Raw genomic sequence first — 20,069 nt, 5'->3', positions numbered from 1 at the left:
ACCAGATAAGATGCCTATCAAGGGACCATTAACACCCGAACCCTGAATGCCAGGGTCGGAAATCGGGGCGATGCCTATCTGGAGGGCCATTGGCACCTTGGACATGAATGCCGGGATTACTGGAACACGGGAAGACCATGAGTCCGCTCTTGGCCGAGGTTTTTGTGCAGCTTGGAGAGAGAAAAGAAACAAACTTGAATATGTGAAACTTGGAAAGAGACAAAGGACTACTGGCCGCGGGCAAATTAAACAGTGTAAGAACTGTGTCTTCAAAGCAGTGTGTGTGGACGGGGAGGATCTGGTCTTAGCGAAGCCAGGTTCCACGTTCACCCCCATCACTGCCCGGGGTGATACGCTGTCCGTTTTTGCTGCTGGCTATCGGACTGTTACTGCGGTCGCAAAATAAATTTTATCTTTCATATTTTTATTAAAATTGGCTCACTCGCAATTTTCATTTATAACAGGATGTAACTCACAAGGATGTGAGGGATTCTCCAACCTCAAGCCCTCCCATTACTGTAGCCATGTGGTTTGAACCTGCCATGGGGATGGTTTTCGCACTCCAGTGTGCAGGGAGCAGTGCTATTCCCAGGAAAAGCCCTTGCAGGCCTGAAGGATAGGGCATGGAGTGCTGCCCACATCCCTGGTGCTCTGTGTAGAGAATGAAAGGCTCTTTGAACGGGAGCCCCTGCCTGTGCTAGGAAAGATGCCCCTGTCCTGGGCCTTGTGGAGGGAGGACCTTTGCCCCTTTCCCCTCCCCGTGGCCGTCTCCTTTCCCTCAGCACCTGCCCTGTCCTGCCAGGCCAGGAGTACCGGATGTACAACACCTACGACGTCCATTTCTACGCCTCCTTCGCTCTCATCATGCTGTGGCCCAAGCTGCAGATCAGCCTGCAGTATGACATTGGTGAGTGTCCCCAGAGCCCTGCCTTGGTGCCTGCTCAGGGCTTCACCTCGGGGAGAGGTGGACACCTTGGGACAGCTGCTGCTGCTGCAGAGATGTGTGCCATGGAGCCCCTCCAGCCACTCTGCTGAGCGCAGGACTGCAGCCCTGGGATGTCGCTGCCCCAGCAGCTCTGTGCCCAGCACTGGGGATGCCTTCTTGCCATGCTGGGGGTGCACAGCTGGCTCTGCCTGTCCTGGGAGAGCCCCTACCCTTCCCAGCCCTGCTCCTTGCAGAGGGGACATGGAGCTGTTTGCAGACTCCCAGTGGGAGAGGGGCCACAGGCTTTCGTCGCTCCAGGCTGAGCAGGGTCCTGCTGGCCTGCACCAGCTGGGGTCCCAAGGAGCACCATGTGGTGGATGGGCTGACAAAGAGGAGCCCAAGCCATGGAGGGTCGCAGCAGGGGTCACACAATGGCCGTCAGGGATAGTGGCAGGAGAGGCCAGTATTGAGGAAAGGGAACTGGGGCACTGATCAGTGAAAGAGAGGAGACTCTGTGTGCTTGCAGAAAAGCTTTATTGGGAGAAGCAGGTGCTGAAGCAGGAGGAAGGGCTACAGCCCAGCGCTGCCTCTTCTTCTGGGAGCTCCAATGCTACCAACCCTCAATCCAGGAGCTCTCTCAGGCGCCAGAATGTGTTGTAGCCAACCCTGAGGGGACACAGACAGAGGAAATGTAAGGGTGGGACATAGGAGTGGCCCACCCAGCCCTGTGTCATTCCAAACCACTTGCACCTTGTCAGGACGCCCAGGGAAGCTGTGCACAAGCACCCTGTCCTCCCTCAGCTGCACACTGGCAGCTGCTCTGCCAAGCGCTGAGCACCACAGCCTGGGAGCACCACCCTTCATCCCCACCCTCGGGCCATTCAGGATTCCTTCTCAGGCATTTGGCTTTGGAAATGCCTCTCAGGTGGTGAAGCTTCCCTTGAGCTTGTCACAGACACTTTGCACACCAAGTCCTTCTGTTGCCTTATCAAGGAAACCAATACTCCAAAAACCTTGGGGAATTACTTGCCTGAATCATAGCCCAAGTGGAATAATGTTATCATTACTGGAACTGTGAAAAATTCCTGTAATTACCATCTCACACTACATCCAGGATGAAGACTGACTGATGGCTAAGGTCAATCATCCCATGACTTTACCACCGCATTCCTAAGTGAGGCCCCTGGAGCTCTCCTGGGCCTCGGCAGGGGCTGTGCCACCATCTCCGGCCGAGTGCACGGCTGAAGGGATGTGAACTCCCCATAGCAAGTGCAGTGTGACTGCTGCCAGCCTGGATCTACAGTTTAGTCTCTGCTGTAATTTTGGTACACCTTCCCAAATCACCTTATAAATGTTCAATTAGTCAATGGTTAACTGCTGCCATGTCCTTTGGACACAAACCATTGAGTAGGTCTGAGATTAAGAGTGGAATCAGCCCCAGCTCGGATCCGTCAGTAGTTTAGAAAGCAGTGGGTACCTCCCTGAACTTTGTGATTCAGTTGAAGGGTCTCACTTCTCCTTTTTGATCTCCAGACTCCATGTAAATCCATCTAAACTGATTCTAACCCATTTTTTCCTTCCTATGTTTTCCCCCTGCACAAAGCAATCAAGTGAACCTTGCCATGGAGCTCTGCTAAGTCCTGTTTTTGCAAAGAGATAGCAAAGCTCCTTTTGCCAACACCTGTGAGAGTGACTCCTAAATGACCTAAAGCACTCATCTGTGACAACCCCAATCCCTTGGGAGTGCACAGGGGACCTGTGCAGGGCAGGGACAGAGGACTTACAAGGTGGCTTTCCAGTCATCTCCAGGTTTCTCCGCATGTGACCTCAGCAGCCACATGGTCTTCAAAACCTCCTCTCCATGCTCATCCACGAAGCACTGGCCCGTGAAAACAGTGACAGTATCTGTGGGGACAAGACAGGAGGTGGAGGGGGGCGTGGCTGAGGTGGAGGTGAGTGGCTGTCCCAGCTCAGGGGACAGTAGAGCCCTGCTGTCCCCAGCCTCTGGGGACAGTGGGCATGGGGAAAGCAGCAGGAGGGCTCAGAGGGCTGGGGTGTCACACGGAGATGGGCAGGCAGTGCAGGCTTCAGCCCCTGCTGCCTCTCCTGCACCCTGGGACTGGGAGCTGAGAGCAACCCAGGAGCTCCAGGGACAGGGATGGGGGAGCTCCAGGGAGAGGAGAGGGAGAGCAGTGGGGATAGAGCAGGGGAAGGCAGGGAATCAGCAAGGACATGGCAGGGAGGGCAGAAGGGAGCTCTGGCGACACAACAAGGATAAGTTTAAGTACTTGAAAAGTTCCAGTTGACGGTGAAACCAAAGGTGGGCTGGCTCAGTTTTGGGAAGTGCTGGGACCCCACCAGTGGTGATTTCTTGATCGGCTCTGGGGAGGCTGACACAGCTGTGAAGTAGGTGCCGTTGAATTCACCATTTCCACCATTTATTTCATTAATGGTCATGTTGGAGCCCAGGTCATTCTTCCATTTCCCAGTCAGCTCACACTGGAGAGGAAAGAACTCAGCACTTGTGCCCAGCACAGCCTGCAGCCACAGCCCCCTGCCCACCCCACCCTGTGCATCCCACCCTCAGTACCTTTTTCGCAGCGAGGCCATGAGCCCCCAGGGCCAGGAAGAGCACCAGCAGCAAGGGAGTTGCTTGCACCATCTCTGCAGCAGGAGGACAGCTGATGTACCTGGGATGTGCTCCTTGCAGGTGTCTGCTGAGGCTCCTGCTCCCTCTCCTTTTTATAGCTGCCAGGGCTGTGGGTGGCACCTCTGGCCAGGGCATTGTGCAATATGTGTGTACCCAAATGGATCAGCTATTAGAGGGTCCCCAGACAGCTGTAATTCCCAGAATGCCTTTGTTCCAAGATAAATGCAGCTGGACAGCCCAGGTGAGATGCTCCAGTATTGTGGTGTCACAGTACCCCTCCAGTGTCACATTCCTATTTTCTGAAAAATCCCTTTGCCCAGGATTTTTCTCCTGGAAAGCTGAGAAGACTCAGAGAAAAAGGAAAACAATAATCATCTCATTTGCTTCTCCTTTGTTTTGCTCCTTCCAGCCTCCCTGAGTGACCCCAAGGGAGAGCTTCTTTGCATCTTTGTCCCTCTTCATTTGCTCTGGGCTCTGACATGGGAAGATAGCATGCAGGGGGGACATATAGGAGCTTGCTCTTGCCATATAATCCCACCCAGTGAAGAGTTTGGGCACAGCTGGATCCAACTTAGCCCTAGATTTTGCCAATGGATTGCGTCCAAAGGATCATACAGGTGTAATAGAAACTTTGTATAACACAGTACCACAGCATTGAGGATTGCAAATCTGATACATTTATAAAAAACAAATAATTTATTATGATAATTAGACAAAAATATCTTTAAGAATTATTTACTACAGATTAGAAGCTGTAATAATTTCTATAGTATGATGCAATATTTTGAAACAGTATTCATTATATTAAAGCTAGCAAGGCCAAATACAAAGTAGACCCTGAAGTTACCCATACCAGTAATTGTGGGCAAATCTCTTTGGTTCAGCCTCAAGAAGAAGGTATCCCCATGCAAGGAAGGAAATCTCCACACACACTGTGGGAAGGAGGGTCTTAGAAGACCCTGACCTTAGAAATTGGGAGCAAGCTTTTACAGTATAATGTGACTGACTATCAGCAGGATGTCAGCCCTGGCAGCTCAAGGTACTACTGATAGTGTATCACTTGCTGGTTTCCTTTCTTTGGTTCTTTACCAGTTCTATCACACCTTCACATCGCTACTCAGGATGTTGAGTGTTAGGGTCTGACAAGTCAGACTCATTTCAACATTATTCAACACCAAAAGCAGCATGACACCCCTTTCTCCATTCACCACTGCAAATAGGGAACTGCAAATATTTGCAAATAGAGAATTGTTCAAGTTACTTCACCCCTATTGTAGGCACAGCATCCTTCTACAGAAAGGTGCCTGGGGTGTCCGTCTCTCTGTCCTAGGGACATTGTACCCATCTGTCCAGGAGATCTGTGTTTCTGTGGGGACAACACATTATTCAACACCAAAAGCAGCATGACACCCCTTTCTCCATTCACCACTGCAAATAGGGAACTGCAAATATTTGCAAATAGAGAATTGTTCAAGTTACTTCACCCCTATTGTAGGCACAGCATCCTTCTACAGAAAGGTGCCTGGGGTGTCCGTCTCTCTGTGGATCCCTGTAACATGGGTAGACAGGTGGAGATCTGTGTTTCTGCGGGCACAACAGGAGCTCCCTCCTTTCTATCCCTCCCACACAAGGATTTTACAGCCTTCAAATGCTGCAGTGGCAGAGAAAAAAGGAAAAGGAAGCAAGGTGCCCAGCCCTGGGCAGAAGGGGAATTGATGTGGTCGAGGGCCTGCAGCCCTGTGGCTCAGCTGCTGCCCAGAGAGGCCTTCACAGGAGGAATGCTCTCTCCTCTGCTGCCTGAAAGACAGGGCAGAGCCAGGAGGCAAGCAAGAAGCAGTCTTACCTGCTGCTATTACATCTGGAAAAGGGGGTAAGGAGGCACATCCTGCTCCCTTCAGCAAATTGCAGGGGGGACATATAGGAGCTTGCTCTTGCCATATAACGTTATTCCTCAGCCCAGAAATTCTCCCCTGGGAGCAAAAAATGGCATTTGTCACCAATGGCAGCACTGGGGCAGCATAATGATCTGCTGAAGAATGGTCATAGAGGAGAGGACAGGCTACTTCATATCTGCCAGCCCTCATAGCTATTGAGTATTAAGGATGCACTTTGGCACAAAAGAAGTCCTGTCATGGCCAGAAAGAGATAACAGCCCTTCTTGTAGTGTCCCCAGAACTCCTCCACTCTTTCTGTGGTGTCCCAGAGATCCAACGTGCTTCCTGTGGCGTACTCAAAGCTCCCACACAGGGCCTGTGGTATCTTTAAAGCTCTTCTCACTTGCTTCCCTGGCTGTGCTCCCTGCCAGCTCACTCAGTGTCACCCAGACTGCATCACTGTCCAGAGGGATCCTGTGGCTCATGGGTGTCCCTTGGCAGGAGGCTCAGCCCTCTCTGACATGAAAGGAGCAGCACCACACACAGCCACCACCACCATGGGCACCCCGGGCTGCTGCTGCTCGCCCTGGCCCTGCTCATGGCCCCTGGTGCTGCACCAGGGAGGTGAGAGCAGCCCTGGCAGCCTGGCCGTGCTGAGCCGTGCTGTGCTGTCCCGGGTGCAGGGTGGGTGAGGGGCTGCACACCCTGGCCATGCCATCATCCCTGTGCTGTGTGTTTTCTCTGTGCCGTGCTCTGCCACCCCAGCACACAGAGGTCTTGCCTGAGGGGCTGCAGGTTCTGGGTGCACTCTCCTATACCATGCTGGGCCATGCCACGGTGCAGCGTCCATGACCAAGGAGGCTGCCAGCTCTGGCTGTGCTTCCCTGGGGCTGCTGTGGGTCACCTCCCCTGCTGTAGGGGGTACCCAGCACCTCAGCTCCGCTGCCCTGCCCAGAGACTGAGGGCTGTTTTCCTGACTGATGGCCATGTGCTGGTCCCAGCTGCCAGGGCGAGGGGCTGTGCCATGGGACGTACATCCCCTGCTTAGCCAGGCTGAACGTGGGACCGTGCCTCAGCACTGAGTCACCCACACAAGCCCCAGGCAGGGCAGGGCCTGTGCAGAAACGAGCTGGGCTCTTACATGACCCTTTTGGCCCTGAACACAGCTGGGACCTTCTTGGGCTCCTGCCACTGCACAGCAGCAGCCTATCTGCCACAGGCCCTCCTGGGGCAGAGCCAGTCACTGTGTGCAGTGCCACCCCAGGACAACGACAGCATCCGTGTGCCCCAGTGCACCGCTCCAATATCCTCACACACACGCTCACACACACCCTCTTCTTTCCCTGCAGCACAGCTGCCCACCTCCCCCAGCCCAATGACTGCAGGAGAGAGGTCTCCTGTGCCCCCGGGCAAGGTACCAGCTGCAGCTTGGGATGGCTGGGGAGCCTGCAGGCTGGTAGAGCCCTGAGTGATGGGGAAGGGGAGGCACAGGCTCCAGCAGCAACTCCTTAAGCCACCACGCTCTGAGGAGACATCCCCCACACCTCTGGTCCCCCCCTTGTGCTCAGCATCAGCAGCTGGAAGCCCCCTGAGGTCAAGGGCACGTAGTGGAGGTAGGGAAGGAAAACAGCAATGTCAGTACTAGCACAGAGAGGGAGGGGAGGGTCCCTGCCTGCCATCTGCACCCCCCAGCCCACGGTGCACCCCGTGCCCTGCCCAGCGCCACGAGGCTCAAGGGGGGGTGCTGCCCTGGGGGAGCTGTGCGGGTGCCGGTGCCCGGCCAGCCCGGCGCTCCAGGGCCAGCTGCATGCTCCAGATGCTGAGGGGCCGCATGTAGGCCAGCGAGCGGTACACCTTCTTCTCCCGATAGGCCTCCGGGGTCTGGAAAGCCATGCCCAGCCGTTCCCACACCGTCCGGTAGCAGCCCTCTGCCGTGCGGAAGCCTTCCTCCACCATGCCCTGCACGAGAGGGAACAGGACCATCAGCACGGCCAAGGAGCACAGGCTGGGGAGTGCGGCGGCAGCAGCACATCCACGCTCACCTCCTGGATCATGGTGGCAGCCAGGGAGTACACCACGCCGACCCACACTTCGTTGGACTGCACGCTGGAGGTGTCGGGCACGCCGTCGGGTCTCATGCCGTTCACGGCCCCCATGGCGCCGCCCGCGAAGCCCAGCACGTTCTTCTCAAAGATGGTCTTGAGTGCGCTGAGAATGTGACTCTTGGGGAAAACCTGGGAGGACAGAGACGGGTTTCGTGATCATGTGGACCCCTCGGGCTGGGACTGGAGCGGGATTAAATTTTCCATGAGGAAAAGGGCAACACAGCTCGCTGGGTCAATAGCAAAAAATTCCTACCTCAAAAAAATAACAGGAGGAAGTGAAACATCTCTTTCCCCAAAAGGATAAAAAAGCCACCAGAATACTTTACAGAGACGTGCTGAACTACATTGCACGTTCTTCAAGAGGATGCTGACAGATCATCTAACTAGTTGATTTCCAAAAACAGCTTCTCACCCACAACCACTGGCCAAGCCCCTTCCCCACTTCTTGTGGGTTTGCTTTGGGGGCCTGGCCAACCACACCATCCTCATCTGCTTTATGGTTGGCACTTACAAGAGAGACAAGAGCCATGAGGCTCACCAGCACAGCTGGGGACATGCCAGACACTTATTCCCACCCTGGTGACACCAGAGTCAGGGCAAGCAGAGGCTGGGATGACACCAGGCAGCACCTCGCCAGGGAAGGCTGGGCAGTCCAGCCACAGAGCTTGGGCACACTCAAAGCAAAAGCAGCAAATCCCTTCTCTCTGTGCTCAAGCCAAACATCCCTGTAGATATTTATTCCCAGTGTGGCTCTGGAGATAAACCCAGAGGGTGCTGTGGGAATCAGTGAAGGGCTGGGGTGCCCTTCTCTGGCAGAGGCTTTTGGGCACACTCCCTTCAGGACTGGATCACGGGCTGTTCTTACGTCGCATTTCTGACCCGTTCACTGCTGACTTGTGCACGCACCAAGGCCACGTCAATGAGCTCACAGACACAGGGGTGCCAGACAGGCACTGGAGCAAAATCCATGGGAAAAATCCATGAAATGTCACAGTAACAGAGGATGGGAATTCACCAGTCCCAGCTGCAGTCAGCTCAGAGCTCACCAGAGAGCAGGAACAAGTGCCACCTTCAGCAGCAGCACGAGGCTGAGCTGGGGAAGGGCAGGCCACATTCTGGACTGCACCACAGCTGCTGTTCCCTCCCCAAAAGGAACTGCAGCAGGGATTTACTGCAGGAGGGCTGCGCCAGACCCTGCCTGGAGCCCCGGGCACAGCCCCAGCCCCACACTGGGTTAAACACAGGAGGGAATGAGCAGCTCAAGGCACCTGAAGCTCCCCTCTGATTTCCCAACACACAGTGGAGTGGTTTGTCAGCCTCCCACAGGCAAAGCCACTGCTTCCTGCACTCAGCTGAGGCCTTTGCCTGATTGGGTTCTGCACTGCCCCTCTCCCTTTAAGCTGTTGCAGCACCAGTGGCTGCTCTGACCATCCCAGCAGACATGAGGAGGCTGCAGCCAATTCTACTCTTGCAACTGAAGAGCAACTGAAGAGCCTTCAGGACTTGGAATAAGCCATAGTTCTGTCTGATATGAATTTTGGACTTTTTAGGACAGAAAATAATGTGGAAAGTTTCATACACTTTTTTGTACCATTTTTAAACAAACAGCACCTTGGCCACAACAAACCCCAGTGGGGCCAAAGCTAGCTGCAGTTACACATCCCTGCATGCATGGCCTCCCTGTGAGAGGGTTCTGGTTTAAGATGGATTCCACTGTATTCCACATCCAACAGCCTCCACTATGGTGTGCAGAGTGATAGAGCAGGAAGGTTCCTCCCACACTAGCCCTAAAGTGTAACCCCCAACATATGCCAGCCCTGCTGCTGTTTCCCTCCTGCCACAGGTCCCATCTGGCCACAATCGTACCAGGCAGCCCCTTCTCTTACCTCAAACTCCCCTTGGTCCAGACCACAAGCTCCAAGAAACCACTGCCCAGCACACTGGTCTGACATGATGCTGCTGGATGTGTCACTTCCACTGCTATCATAATTGTAGTATTTTCCTGGAAAAGGCAGGAAACAGTTTAAAATCAATAGATTAATATACTGTCTTGTGTGAGTTGTCCCTACACACCTCTCTGTGCAGCAGGAGCACAGATGCTTTTTCCACAAAACTCTTCTCCCTTTCCCACACCTATTCCTTCCCCTCCATTTGGAGGGGCAGCATCTCTGTTCCTTCCCCCCAGCTTGCAGGGACAGTATTGCCCCTTCCTTCCCGCATTCCCCACAAGGAGGATCCAAGGAGGAACCACACCCTCCCAAGGGATGCACAGCCAGCTGAGTGTGGTTCCCCACTGCTGAGCACCCACCATTCCAGAGCATCCTCTCAAATGCCTCCTTGCCCCTGTTCAGGATGTCCAGGTATTTCTGCTGGATCTCAGTATCCCCAAGCACCTCTGCCATCTTGCACATCATGCAGACAGCAGCCAGCCACAGTCCGCCACAGTAGGCACTGCCGGAGCCAAATGAGAGAAGTGTCAGGAATGAGGGACACCTCAAGGGTTCTGTGACAAATGGGATACAATAGCCCAGCTCTGAGCTATGTCCCTTCCCCACAGCCCCCTTCTCCAACCCCCCCTGCCTCTCTTGGGGGGTTGCTCACCTGGCTCCATGCACCACCCACGCGTCGTACGTCTGGTCAGCAAAGCCACCGTTTTCAATGAGCCCATCGTTATCCGTGTCAAACTTCAGCTCCGACTCCATCACAGCCTGTGGGAGAGGCAGGACATGGTCGCACAGTCCTCACATCCCGGAAGCTCCTTACACTCCGCTTGGGAGCATCCATCCTCTCAGGAAGCTGCTTGGCTCCTGAAGTGGGAAGTGGGAAAGGGTGATGCCCCACGGTCTGATCTCCCAGTACCTGGCACACTGGCCACATGTCCCGCAGGTACAGGGAGTCATGGGTCAGGTAGTAGTCACGGTACACCTGCAGCACAAACTTCAGGTTGAGGTCCTTCCAGTCAGCTGTGTCGTGCATCAGGTAGGCATTGACACGCTGCCATGGCTCGTCACCTAAACCAGGACAGACCAGATGCAGCAGGGCAGCAAGCAAGAAACATCCCTCCTCCTACAGGAGCAAGGAGCCAAGGGTGCTGTGATCAAACAGCACTGAAATAATACGTTGTACCCTGTGCCATCTCTAGCGAGAACAGCCTTCCCGCTACTTCCCTCATCTCCCGTGTAAAAGATCCATGCAGCATGGTCTTCATCACCACCCCACACTATCCAGCTTTCCATTCCCAGAAAATACAGAATCACAAAATCATTTTAAGTTGGAAAAGACCTCTCGGCACTGCTAAGTCCACTACTGAACCACATCCCTAAGTGCCACATCTACACTTCTTTTAAATACACCACAGAGGGTGGCACCACAATTTCCCAGGCAGCCAGTTCCAATGCTTGCCAACAATAAACAGTATATTTCATGCACCATACCCACTTCCCACAGTTTGGCATCCCCTCTGCTCCTCCCCTGGCCCAATAGACCCCTCACCTGGGTCCCCAATGTCATGTGGCACCACATTTTTCATCTTCACCTGGGCTGTCTGACCACACATGAGGTACTGCCGGGGCTGGACATCCTCGTTCACCACAGTGACAGCTGTAGAGGACACAAAGCAGGACAAGTAAGAAGGGCAGCAGAAGCTGCTGCAGAAAGGTCCAAGCATAAGCACAGGCAGAACCACAAGCAGCAGCATGCCAGGCTGCCCTTTGGAGGTCCAAGATCACATCTCTCGGCAAAGGGCTGAGGAGACAGGCTTCTCTCCATCCCCTAGTCAGAAGGGAATGCAGCGGCCAGTAGTCCTTTGTCTCTTTCCAAGTTTCACATATTCAAGTTTGTTTCTTTTCTCTCTCCAAGCTGCACAAAAACCTCGGCCAAGAGCGGACTCATGGTCTTCCCATGTTCCAGTAATCCCGGCATTCATGTCCAAGGTGCCAATGGCCCTCCAGATAGGCATCGCCCCGATTTCCGACCCTGGCATTCAGGGTTCGGGTGTTAATGGTCCCTTGATAGGCATCTTATCTGGTGCCATCCTTTGGGCGTAGGATCGTTGGCCACTTCCCGTCTTGGCAGCTACACCCTCCTTCTCACCCAAATGTCCATCTGCCACGGTTTTGCCGTGTGTCTCCAGGCTGGATTTCTTAACCTGAATGGAATGAGAGGGGAAACCCCCTTCCCCTCTTCCCTTCCCCGGGTTATTCCATTTATATTATTTGATATACCATTTATTCCCATGAATTACTACCCGTATTTCTAACACTTTCCAAATAAGCAAACCTTCCGTACTCCCGCAGGACAGGGAGGAGGTGGGAGAGCCCTGCCCCTGCCGGCCCCTGCAGGTCCTGGGCACAGCAGTCAGGGGGCACCTCCATCCAGATGGTCCCTCCATCCGTCATGAAGTAGAGCTCATTGAAGAGGGCTGACTTGTACCAGGAAGGCAGCTGGCTGTGGGAAAGAGGGAAGCTCAGCCTCCGAGGCCAACGTGGTGATGCTCCTGTGGCATCCAAGCCCAGAGAGCCTCTGGGAAGGTGCTCTCATCTGCCCTACCTGTTCTCCAGGATGGGATTCTGCCACGCTTCGATCTTCCTCTCCCATTCCTCATAGTGTGTCAGGGCATAATGGGACAGGGCAGGAGCAGCATCGCCTTTGCTGCCAAAAAACCGGGTGTACCGCCTGCCAAGGGAGGGTCTGGTCAGCACCCCGTGGGCTCCACCTGGGAAACCCGCACGGACACCACAGAGGGACAATGGACTACAGACAACAGCAGAACTCAACTGCTGCTGCAGGGGCTGGACAGGGGGTCCCCTCCCTGAACTGGCCTCCCCCTGAGCCCTCCCTTGTGGCCACAGCCACAAGGAGTGGGTGGCAAAAGGTCCCCTCATAGTGCATAAGACAGGGAGGAGGGAAAACGGGGCTTTGGGGGCATGAGCCAAACACCAGTGGAGAGAACCCACCTACCTGAGGTGCAGCTTCTCCTTGGAGCCAAAGTGAACACAGGGCATGTCCCAAGCCAGGGCTAACTCCAGCGTCTTGTGCCCATGGGCAGGCACCCTACAGCTGGCACACACTGCTGCTGCTGTCACCTCCCCCTTCTCTGTCGGCCTGCTTTTACCTGCCAGGAAAAATTAAGATATTCTTAAGCAACCAAGGAAGACCAAAGGGAGCGTAACTGAAGTTCACACACACCTTGAGGGAGATGAGACTGGGCACACCAAAACTCCTGTACAACTTGGAAGGTACAGCCCTGGGCTTTAAGGGATGATGTTGCCGCAGGAAAAAAAAAAAAACCATCCATGGGAGGAGTGGTTAAAATGATTCAGTCATCCAAGAACAGGAACAGATCAGGCAGGAAAAGCCACCAGGCATGAATGGAAGCTACAGAGTATCCCATGACTCTGGATCTGCACTGCAGTCAGAGACACTGTGACTTTCTAGGGACAGTCATTGTTTCCAGCTTTCTGCAGGGTGCTTGAGCCATGCTGGTATTTCAGAAAAACCCTGAGGTGGCTGGATAATTATATGCTGGTTCTGACATGTGTATAAGGTAAACTCATTACAGCGACATAAACACAGATCCTGACTATGATAATGTCTGGCATGCATGAAGAAAAAACACATCCCAATAGCCTGGAGAGCTCTGAGTGCATCTAGGCAGGAAGCTTATTTTTCTGGAAAGACTTACATACTAAATGCTTCATTAATTTAAGCCTCAAGAAATCTTGCAAAGACCCAGCATCACTAGATTGTCAGCATTATCCGTGTCTAAAAACTGACAGACATTAGGGAAATGGTCACCTTTTATGGCAATAGAAGATGAGTACCAAAGGCAGGAGATGGCACCCTGCTTCAAGGCTCCTCCCAAGGGAGTGAGCAGAGACCTGAGGATGGATGCAGAATTATCAGAAGAATATCAGAGATGTCCAGAGAACTGTTACAGTAGGAAGAGGACAGAAAGTGACAGCAGCACTAAACCCCAAGCACTGTTAAACGCTGGTGGTAACAATTCTGACAGGACACAGCTCGTTTATCTGGAAACAGGAATTAAGGGAAGGGGGCTGGGCAGCACATTGGCTTCCTAGCAGATCCTAGCAGAAATTTCAATTCAGTGTGCAGCCACACACAGAATAACGAGATTCTGGCACGTGTAACCAATATCCAAGAACAGCCCAAAGTGGTATGAGCAGCTTTTGAGGAACCACAGCAAGGACTAGCAATGGGAAGTTTGGATACAGCCTAAGTTTGGGAACAAGCCACAGCATCCGGGAGAGATTTTGAGCAGCCAAGGAGGCTGGAGGAAAGAGTTCTGCCCTGGCTTGGGTGCCCACAAGCAGCACGGCCACCCACTTGCCCTGCTCCCCCTGCACCCAGCCCACGCAGGACGGAGGCACTCACCAGTGGGTGAATCCAGCCTGCCATCCTGCAGGAGGTCCTGCCACACCTCTCTACCCAATCCCGTGGGATTGAATGCCGTAACATGGGTGACTCCCGTGCCAGCCTGAACAAGGGAAGAGCATCATCAGGGGCTGCTCCTTTGGAGGAGAAGATTAATGCTCTCCCCTCCCCAATACCACCACCAGGACACGACACTCACTTCTCACGTGCTGCCCAGCAACTCTCAATTTGCTGCCCCACCGCTCTCCTGACACCATTCCCAAAGAGGGTGCCCTCAGGGAGCTCATGTCCCCATTCCTGGTGTCAGGCAAGCGCTGGAGAAAGGGTGCCAGCCCCAAGCCGTTTGCCCCCCGTCCTTTGCCAGCTGCCCGCAGGCAGCTCCCCCGCACGCAGCAGGGCTGCACAACCTCCCCAGCAGCAGCCGCAGCAGCAGGGCCAGCCCTTTACCTTCTCCCGGGCAGAGATGGCCAGGGTGAAGGGGTTCACGGCCGGGCAGTGGTGCAGCAGCACCCCAGCAACCCGCTGGCCGTCCTTCTGCAGGGTGAAGGGCTCGTTCCAGTGCCCGCCGCTCCCGGCCTCCTTCGCTCCCGCGCCGTTCTGCAGGCTGAACATGATGGACACTTCCACGGCCTCATCCCTCCCGTTCTCCACCTCCCAGACGAACACTCCCACCGGCAAGCTGGAGTCCTGGCAGAGACGCAGAGCGCTGCCTCCAGGGCTGCTGCTCCACAGGCAGCTGCCCCAGCCTCGCTTCCCCCCTGCTGGGGACACCGCGCAGCGACAGCGAGAGCGCCGGCAAGAACAACCTGGCCGCGGAGTCCTCGGCCAAGCCGAGGAGCAGCGGCAGCAGCAGAGGACTTGGGGAGGCAGGCAAGAGAAAATTCAGAAGAGAAGCAGCCCTGGGCTGGCAAGCAGCGCGCCGGGCAGCCGAGGGACGCAAAGCGGCCTTTAGGGCTCAGCCGGGCGTCTCATCACAGCCGGGCTCGGCAGGCTGATACAGGCTCACGTGCTGCAGCGCCGGGGTCACAGGAAGGTCAGACGTGTCACAGCACAGCTGCCACCCTCGCCTGGGGCTGGCAGCGGCACGGGCAGCGCTGAGCCAGCCCCGGCTGCAATGCCGAGATCCCGCACGGCTGCGGGGCTTCCCCCGCCCGCACCCGCTGAGTGCGGCCCTGGGGAAACGCTGGGAAAGCGGCCGGCAAGCAGCTCTGCCCTCGGGGATGCCGTCACCGCCTTACCTTATAGTCATGGGGGATGACGGGCGAGACCTGCCGGCAGGTGAGCACCACCTGCTGCCCCGGCAGCTCGTAGACCAGCCAGGCACGGGGGTACAGGGCGTGGTAAAAGGCGTAGCGGCCGCAGTAGCCCCAGTTCCAGCCCTGCAGGCTGCTGGGTCTCTCCAGGGACAAGACCTGCTGGTAAATGGTCTGCCCCTTGCACCGCAGGCACACCGTGAACTGTGGAGGAGAGGAGCCCGTGCAGGGGATGAGAGGAGCCCTGTGGCAGATGTCCCAGCCGCCCAGGCTGCTGCAGTGACTCTCACTCCCCTCACAGACCCTACCTGATTGGCGATGACTGTTTCGTAGTGGTAAAGGCCAGGGTTCAGCTGCCAGCGGCAGAACTCTCCCCGCCAGCCTCGGGTGATGGTGCCTCCCCCGATCCCGCCCAGCGGGCATCCTGGTAAAGACACCAATAGTTAGCAACTCCATTCCTCCCCCAGGTGGCACCTGGCTCAAGAACTCTCCCCACACATCTCTGCAGGGGAGAGTCACTCAGTATCGCCCAAATCACAAAAGCTCCTCGACTCACTCATTCCATCTAGGACATGATGGACCCGTGTGAATCCCTGCCCACCCCAGTGCCCAAAGTGGAGGCTGACCATAGATCTGCTGCAGAGGAACAGCACACAAGAGGTCAATGAAGGCAGTTTTCTTCTCTATGCGCGTCTTCTTGACCCACCACCTGAAGTATCTGCAAGGGAAAGAGACGTATTGAAGAAGTCAGGAGTAGGCAACACCATCCCTCCAGTGTCACTGGGCAGGATGAGCATAGGTTGAGCTTTTTCTCCTTTTAGAGATGTAAAACAGGAACCTGTGTCCCCATTCCCATTGCACAAGGATGATAAGGCTCTATCACCCATCTGGAGCATGCATCACTCAGCAAGCACAAGCAGGCAAAGTTCAGGCAGCTCAGGACTGACTGCAAGGGCAAGTCAAGAGCAGGACTCCAAGCTCATGTAGCACAGGCTTTCCCAGACGTTCAAGGAGAAGTGGGAATGCACACAAGCACCACCACCACCTCCATGCCTGGTACAGTGTCCTGCTAAGGAAAGCCGGCAAGCAGAGGTGCAAGCCCAGAGGAGACACACACTGCTCCAGGGACACGAGCCTTGCTCTTCTACCTGCACTTCCCCATTGCCACACACTACCACATCACCAGGGGCAGAGGGCACAGGGCAGCCTTGCCCTGGAAGTGGTGATGGTTGCAGTGTGCAGCTGGCAGGATCCTGGGGACTTGCCTCCACCCGCACACCAGCTGCACAAACCAGCACTGCCCATCAGATAATTTCTCACCCAAAGGCCTGGGAATCAAGACACCCAAACAGGGGCACACCTGCAGCTGGGTGTGCCAGCACCACTGCAGGCAAGAGGAGCAGGGCTGGGCTCCGAGTCAACGCTTGTAAAGCACTGGCTTTGGCTAATAAACTGCCCCAAGTTAAGCCTTCTATACAGAGACAGTTAGCAGATGGACACCAGCTGCCAGACCAGAGGCTGCTGAACCTTGCCCAGCAAACAGTCAGGTGAGACCCAGCTGGCAGCTCCATGGCCCTGGGTGCCAGGTGAGCAGGGGGGACACAGGAGCCCCCACACAGTGACACAGTCCCTGAGCTACCTGCAAACACCCATGTCATACTGCTGAGCAGAAAACCACCCCAACCAGGAGCACACAGCCTGTCCTGCCCCTGGTTGCAGAGGATACAGAGCACAGGCAATGGGCAATAATCCCCTGGGACATGCACACCCAGGAGCAAGGGCAAGAGGCTCTTCCATGACACCTCTACTATCATGCTTCCCAAACAGAAACAACCCACAGTTGACTCTTTGGCTGCTCACTGGGCATTCACCTTTATTCACCAACATCTAAAGTTCCCAAATCCCTCTCAGGGTGAGATTTTCTGCGTTGCAATCTCACAGGATGCAGCCTGACCTAACTGCAGCATGCTCTCCACTCCTACAAACCCAGCTTTGTATTTGACTGTCTGTGGATGTTTTGCCCACAGAGGTTCAGGGCATGATGAGAACCAGCCTGTCCTGCCTGACTGCCCTGAACCAGGGCCTGCCACTATCATCCAGCTTTATCTGCTGCAACTGCTCTTCTCCAGACAGGACATTCCCAGCCCTACCCCACCAAGGTGAGGTTTTGGCAGTGCTCTCTCTGTCTCTCTCAAGGAAATTATTATTATTCTTTTTCAACCCAGCATCAGGGAACCAGCTCAGCTGCTTCCCCAGCAGGCTTCTGGCAACAGGAAATAAGGTGCCCAGGCAGAGTGGCTGCAGCACAGCCTAGCAGGGCATCCTGACTTCTTGGAAAGGAGATAGGAGATGGGTTTCAGGAAGCAGTTTTTACAGGAGAACAGAGTAGAAAAACTTTGGGATTTATTGCCACTTCCAAAGTCTTTTTACCATCTCAATATGCAAACCTTTCTTCTGCCAGCTTCTCCCAAAATCAGGCAAGCCAGGAGGAGAAGCTTGGTCGATGCCCAGTTGCTGGCTATTAACAGCTCTGCCAGGGGTAAAGAATAACAAGGAGAAAGACTTTGTGTTCTGTAGTACCAAAAGCCCTGCCAGAGCTGGAGGGCATTTCCTCCCCTTCAAACTGACAGTGGAGCTAAAACCTAGCTGAACATTACCCAGCTGATCTGGATGTGTGCCGTGACCCCTCTCAGGACACGAGCCACCTCTGTGGAAACCCACCTGCACCTCTTCTCCTGCCTCGCCAGCCCCAGCTGAGCCCTCTGCACAGCCTTGTCTTTCCAGACACATATGTCCCCCACAGTTAACCTGACAAGCCCTGATGAACAAAAAAATCCTGCTCCAGGGCTGTCAACACCCCCAGCCATGTCACCTGCACCTAGGGCTGGTGCTGTAGAAGAGGGCGCCCATCAACATGTTTAATTCAATGCAACAGTGTCAGCCCAGGATGTTGTGGCTCCTCTACTGCTCCTGGAAGCCTAAGCAGTAATCCCAAGGTGCTCCTGGTGCCCACAAGCACCTGCACCAGGTGACTTTGCACTTGACGCACCAAGCCATGCCAAGTTTTGAGAACATCCCTGGCACAGGAGCCACTCACCATGGGTCACTGAGGAAAGGGCAGGCCAATCTGCAGGGCTTCACAGATCCCTGCACCATGACACACAGCTGAACTCCAGGTTTCTCTTGCAGCATCAGCACCCAGGTTTCCCTGAGCTGGCTGCCCCATCCAGGCAGATGTTGAGATACCCACCAATTCCTGGAGTATGCACAGGCACATACATATATACATACTCACATATATATCCTATATATGTGATATATAGCTTATATATCCTATATATGTGATATATAGGGATGCGAGGATATCCTGTATCCTCACATCCCTGAATGGGCTGCCCTTTCAGCTAACAATGTTGGCATTGGGTTTTTTGTGGTTCAAAAACCACACAGGTATTTCTCGTGACCCTAGCACTTTGTCTCCTCTGCTCTTGTGGCTGGAATCGCCTCACAAGGAAGTTCTTGCCATGGCAAAAGTACTTTGAGATAACAACCAAATTACCTCCTAAACTTGAACAGGAGAAAAGGGAGTAGCTTGACTTCAAGCTTCTTGCTTTCAAAGCCCTTGCCTAGGACTGATACAAGGCTCTTCCAGACTTCAGTGAGAACAAGGCCAGGATCACCTCTCCTCCCTGCTCACCCCACCAGAACTTCACGCTTTCCCACATGCTCAGTTCATCCCAACCTGCCGCAGCAGCTTTTCCACCAGCCTTTATTTATCTCCAGTGCATGACCCATGCTCTCCTCGACACCCAGGCCCGCACTGGGGCGTCTCAGGTGAGACCAGCATGCCATGCACCCCAAAGCAATCCAGAATCTGCCCTTTCATCCAGCTTCACAGGAACCAGCTTGGCAAGTGGCAGCCTCCAAGGACACCAGCAGAAAATGGAGGCAGGAGTCACAAATCCAGCACAAGGAAATAAGCAATGCCGTCGCAGGTCCCCGCGTTCAGCCTGACAGGTGCACAAACACTGCCAGCACCCGGACTCCAGCGTTAAAGGTTAAAACAACACTCTCGCTTTCCACGCGTGCTCTCCATCGTTACCTCCAGCTCACCCCAACGCAAAGCCGGGAGAGGTGCCCCGCTCCCGAGCCTGCCACAGCACACAGCGCCCCAAACCCTCCCAGACGGCCAGCGCTGCAGACTACGCCGGGCAGGATGCGGCAGGGATGAGCCCTGGGGGCGGGAAATGGGGGTCCCCATCCCCAGGTGCCCCGAGTCCGCCCAGCTCGCCCGTTCTGAGGAGCCCAAGCGCCGGGCGCTGCCCCTTCAGCACCAATCGCTCCCGGCGCCGGCGCCACGGAGGCTGCAGAGTGCCGGCGCCTCCGGGCGGTAGGAGGGCGGCTCCCGCCAGCCCGGGGCCTTCCGCGATCTGCCGGACTGTGCCCCTCCGTACACCGGGACACCTCCGGTGCCTCCCCGGGGCGAGGCCCCCGCGGCACCGAGCGGCTCCAGCGCAACGCTGTGTCCCCCGCGGGACGCCCTCCCTCGTCCCGGTGTGTTCCCGACCCCCTCCATCCCCGGCCGTACCGCAAGGCGAGGCCGACGTGCCGCAGGACATCGCGGAGCGGCACGTCCCCGGCGCCGTAGGGCTGCCGCAGCTCCTCGAAGCTGTGTGCCAGGCAGACGCGCCAGCCGTCCGCCGCCACGCCGCGGCCCTGCGCTACCCCCTCGTAGCGCCGCATCAGCGGCCACTCCACCGTCTCCGCCGCCGCCGCCATCACCGCCCCCCGCCCCGTGCGCGCCCTCTTCTTCACCGCCCCGCCCCGCCCCGCCCGCGCCCCCGGGGCACGGCGGAAGCACGGACCCGC

At 55.4% G+C, this 20,069-nt stretch overlaps 2 protein-coding genes across 2 annotated transcripts; both read right to left on the bottom strand.

Annotated features, from left to right (window-relative positions):
• Positions 1-2,705: 2,705 nt before the first annotated feature.
• LOC121337370 (avidin-like) lies at positions 2,706-3,618 on the bottom strand. The gene is made up of 3 exons (XM_041407443.1): positions 3,516-3,618; positions 3,214-3,424; positions 2,706-2,830 (listed from the first exon to the last, which is right to left on the bottom strand). Exons 1-3 carry the CDS (start codon positions 3,585-3,587, stop codon positions 2,706-2,708), a joined length of 408 nt encoding a protein of 135 aa, XP_041263377.1. The 5' UTR covers positions 3,588-3,618.
• Positions 3,619-6,664: 3,046 nt separating this feature from the next.
• GBA2 (glucosylceramidase beta 2) lies at positions 6,665-20,055 on the bottom strand. Its single transcript, XM_041407429.1, has 16 exons — positions 19,789-20,055; positions 15,827-15,918; positions 15,509-15,624; positions 15,186-15,404; positions 14,395-14,634; positions 13,948-14,050; positions 12,514-12,667; positions 12,103-12,228; positions 11,814-12,000; positions 11,047-11,257; positions 10,414-10,565; positions 10,156-10,262; positions 9,863-10,005; positions 9,441-9,556; positions 7,492-7,683; positions 6,665-7,408 (listed from the first exon to the last, which is right to left on the bottom strand). The coding sequence occupies exons 1-16, from the start codon at positions 19,977-19,979 to the stop codon at positions 7,181-7,183; spliced, it is 2,577 nt and encodes an 858-aa protein (XP_041263363.1). The 5' UTR covers positions 19,980-20,055; the 3' UTR covers positions 6,665-7,180.
• Between the last annotated feature and the right edge of the window lie 14 nt (positions 20,056-20,069).

The sequence above is a fragment of the Onychostruthus taczanowskii genome, unplaced genomic scaffold, assembly GCF_017590055.1.
Source record: "Onychostruthus taczanowskii isolate IOZ18803 unplaced genomic scaffold, ASM1759005v1 scaffold261, whole genome shotgun sequence".
Classification (NCBI taxonomy): domain Eukaryota; kingdom Metazoa; phylum Chordata; class Aves; order Passeriformes; family Passeridae; genus Onychostruthus; species Onychostruthus taczanowskii.
Note: the sequence above shows the minus strand (reverse complement) of the source record. Positions and strands in the feature narration are given on the sequence as shown.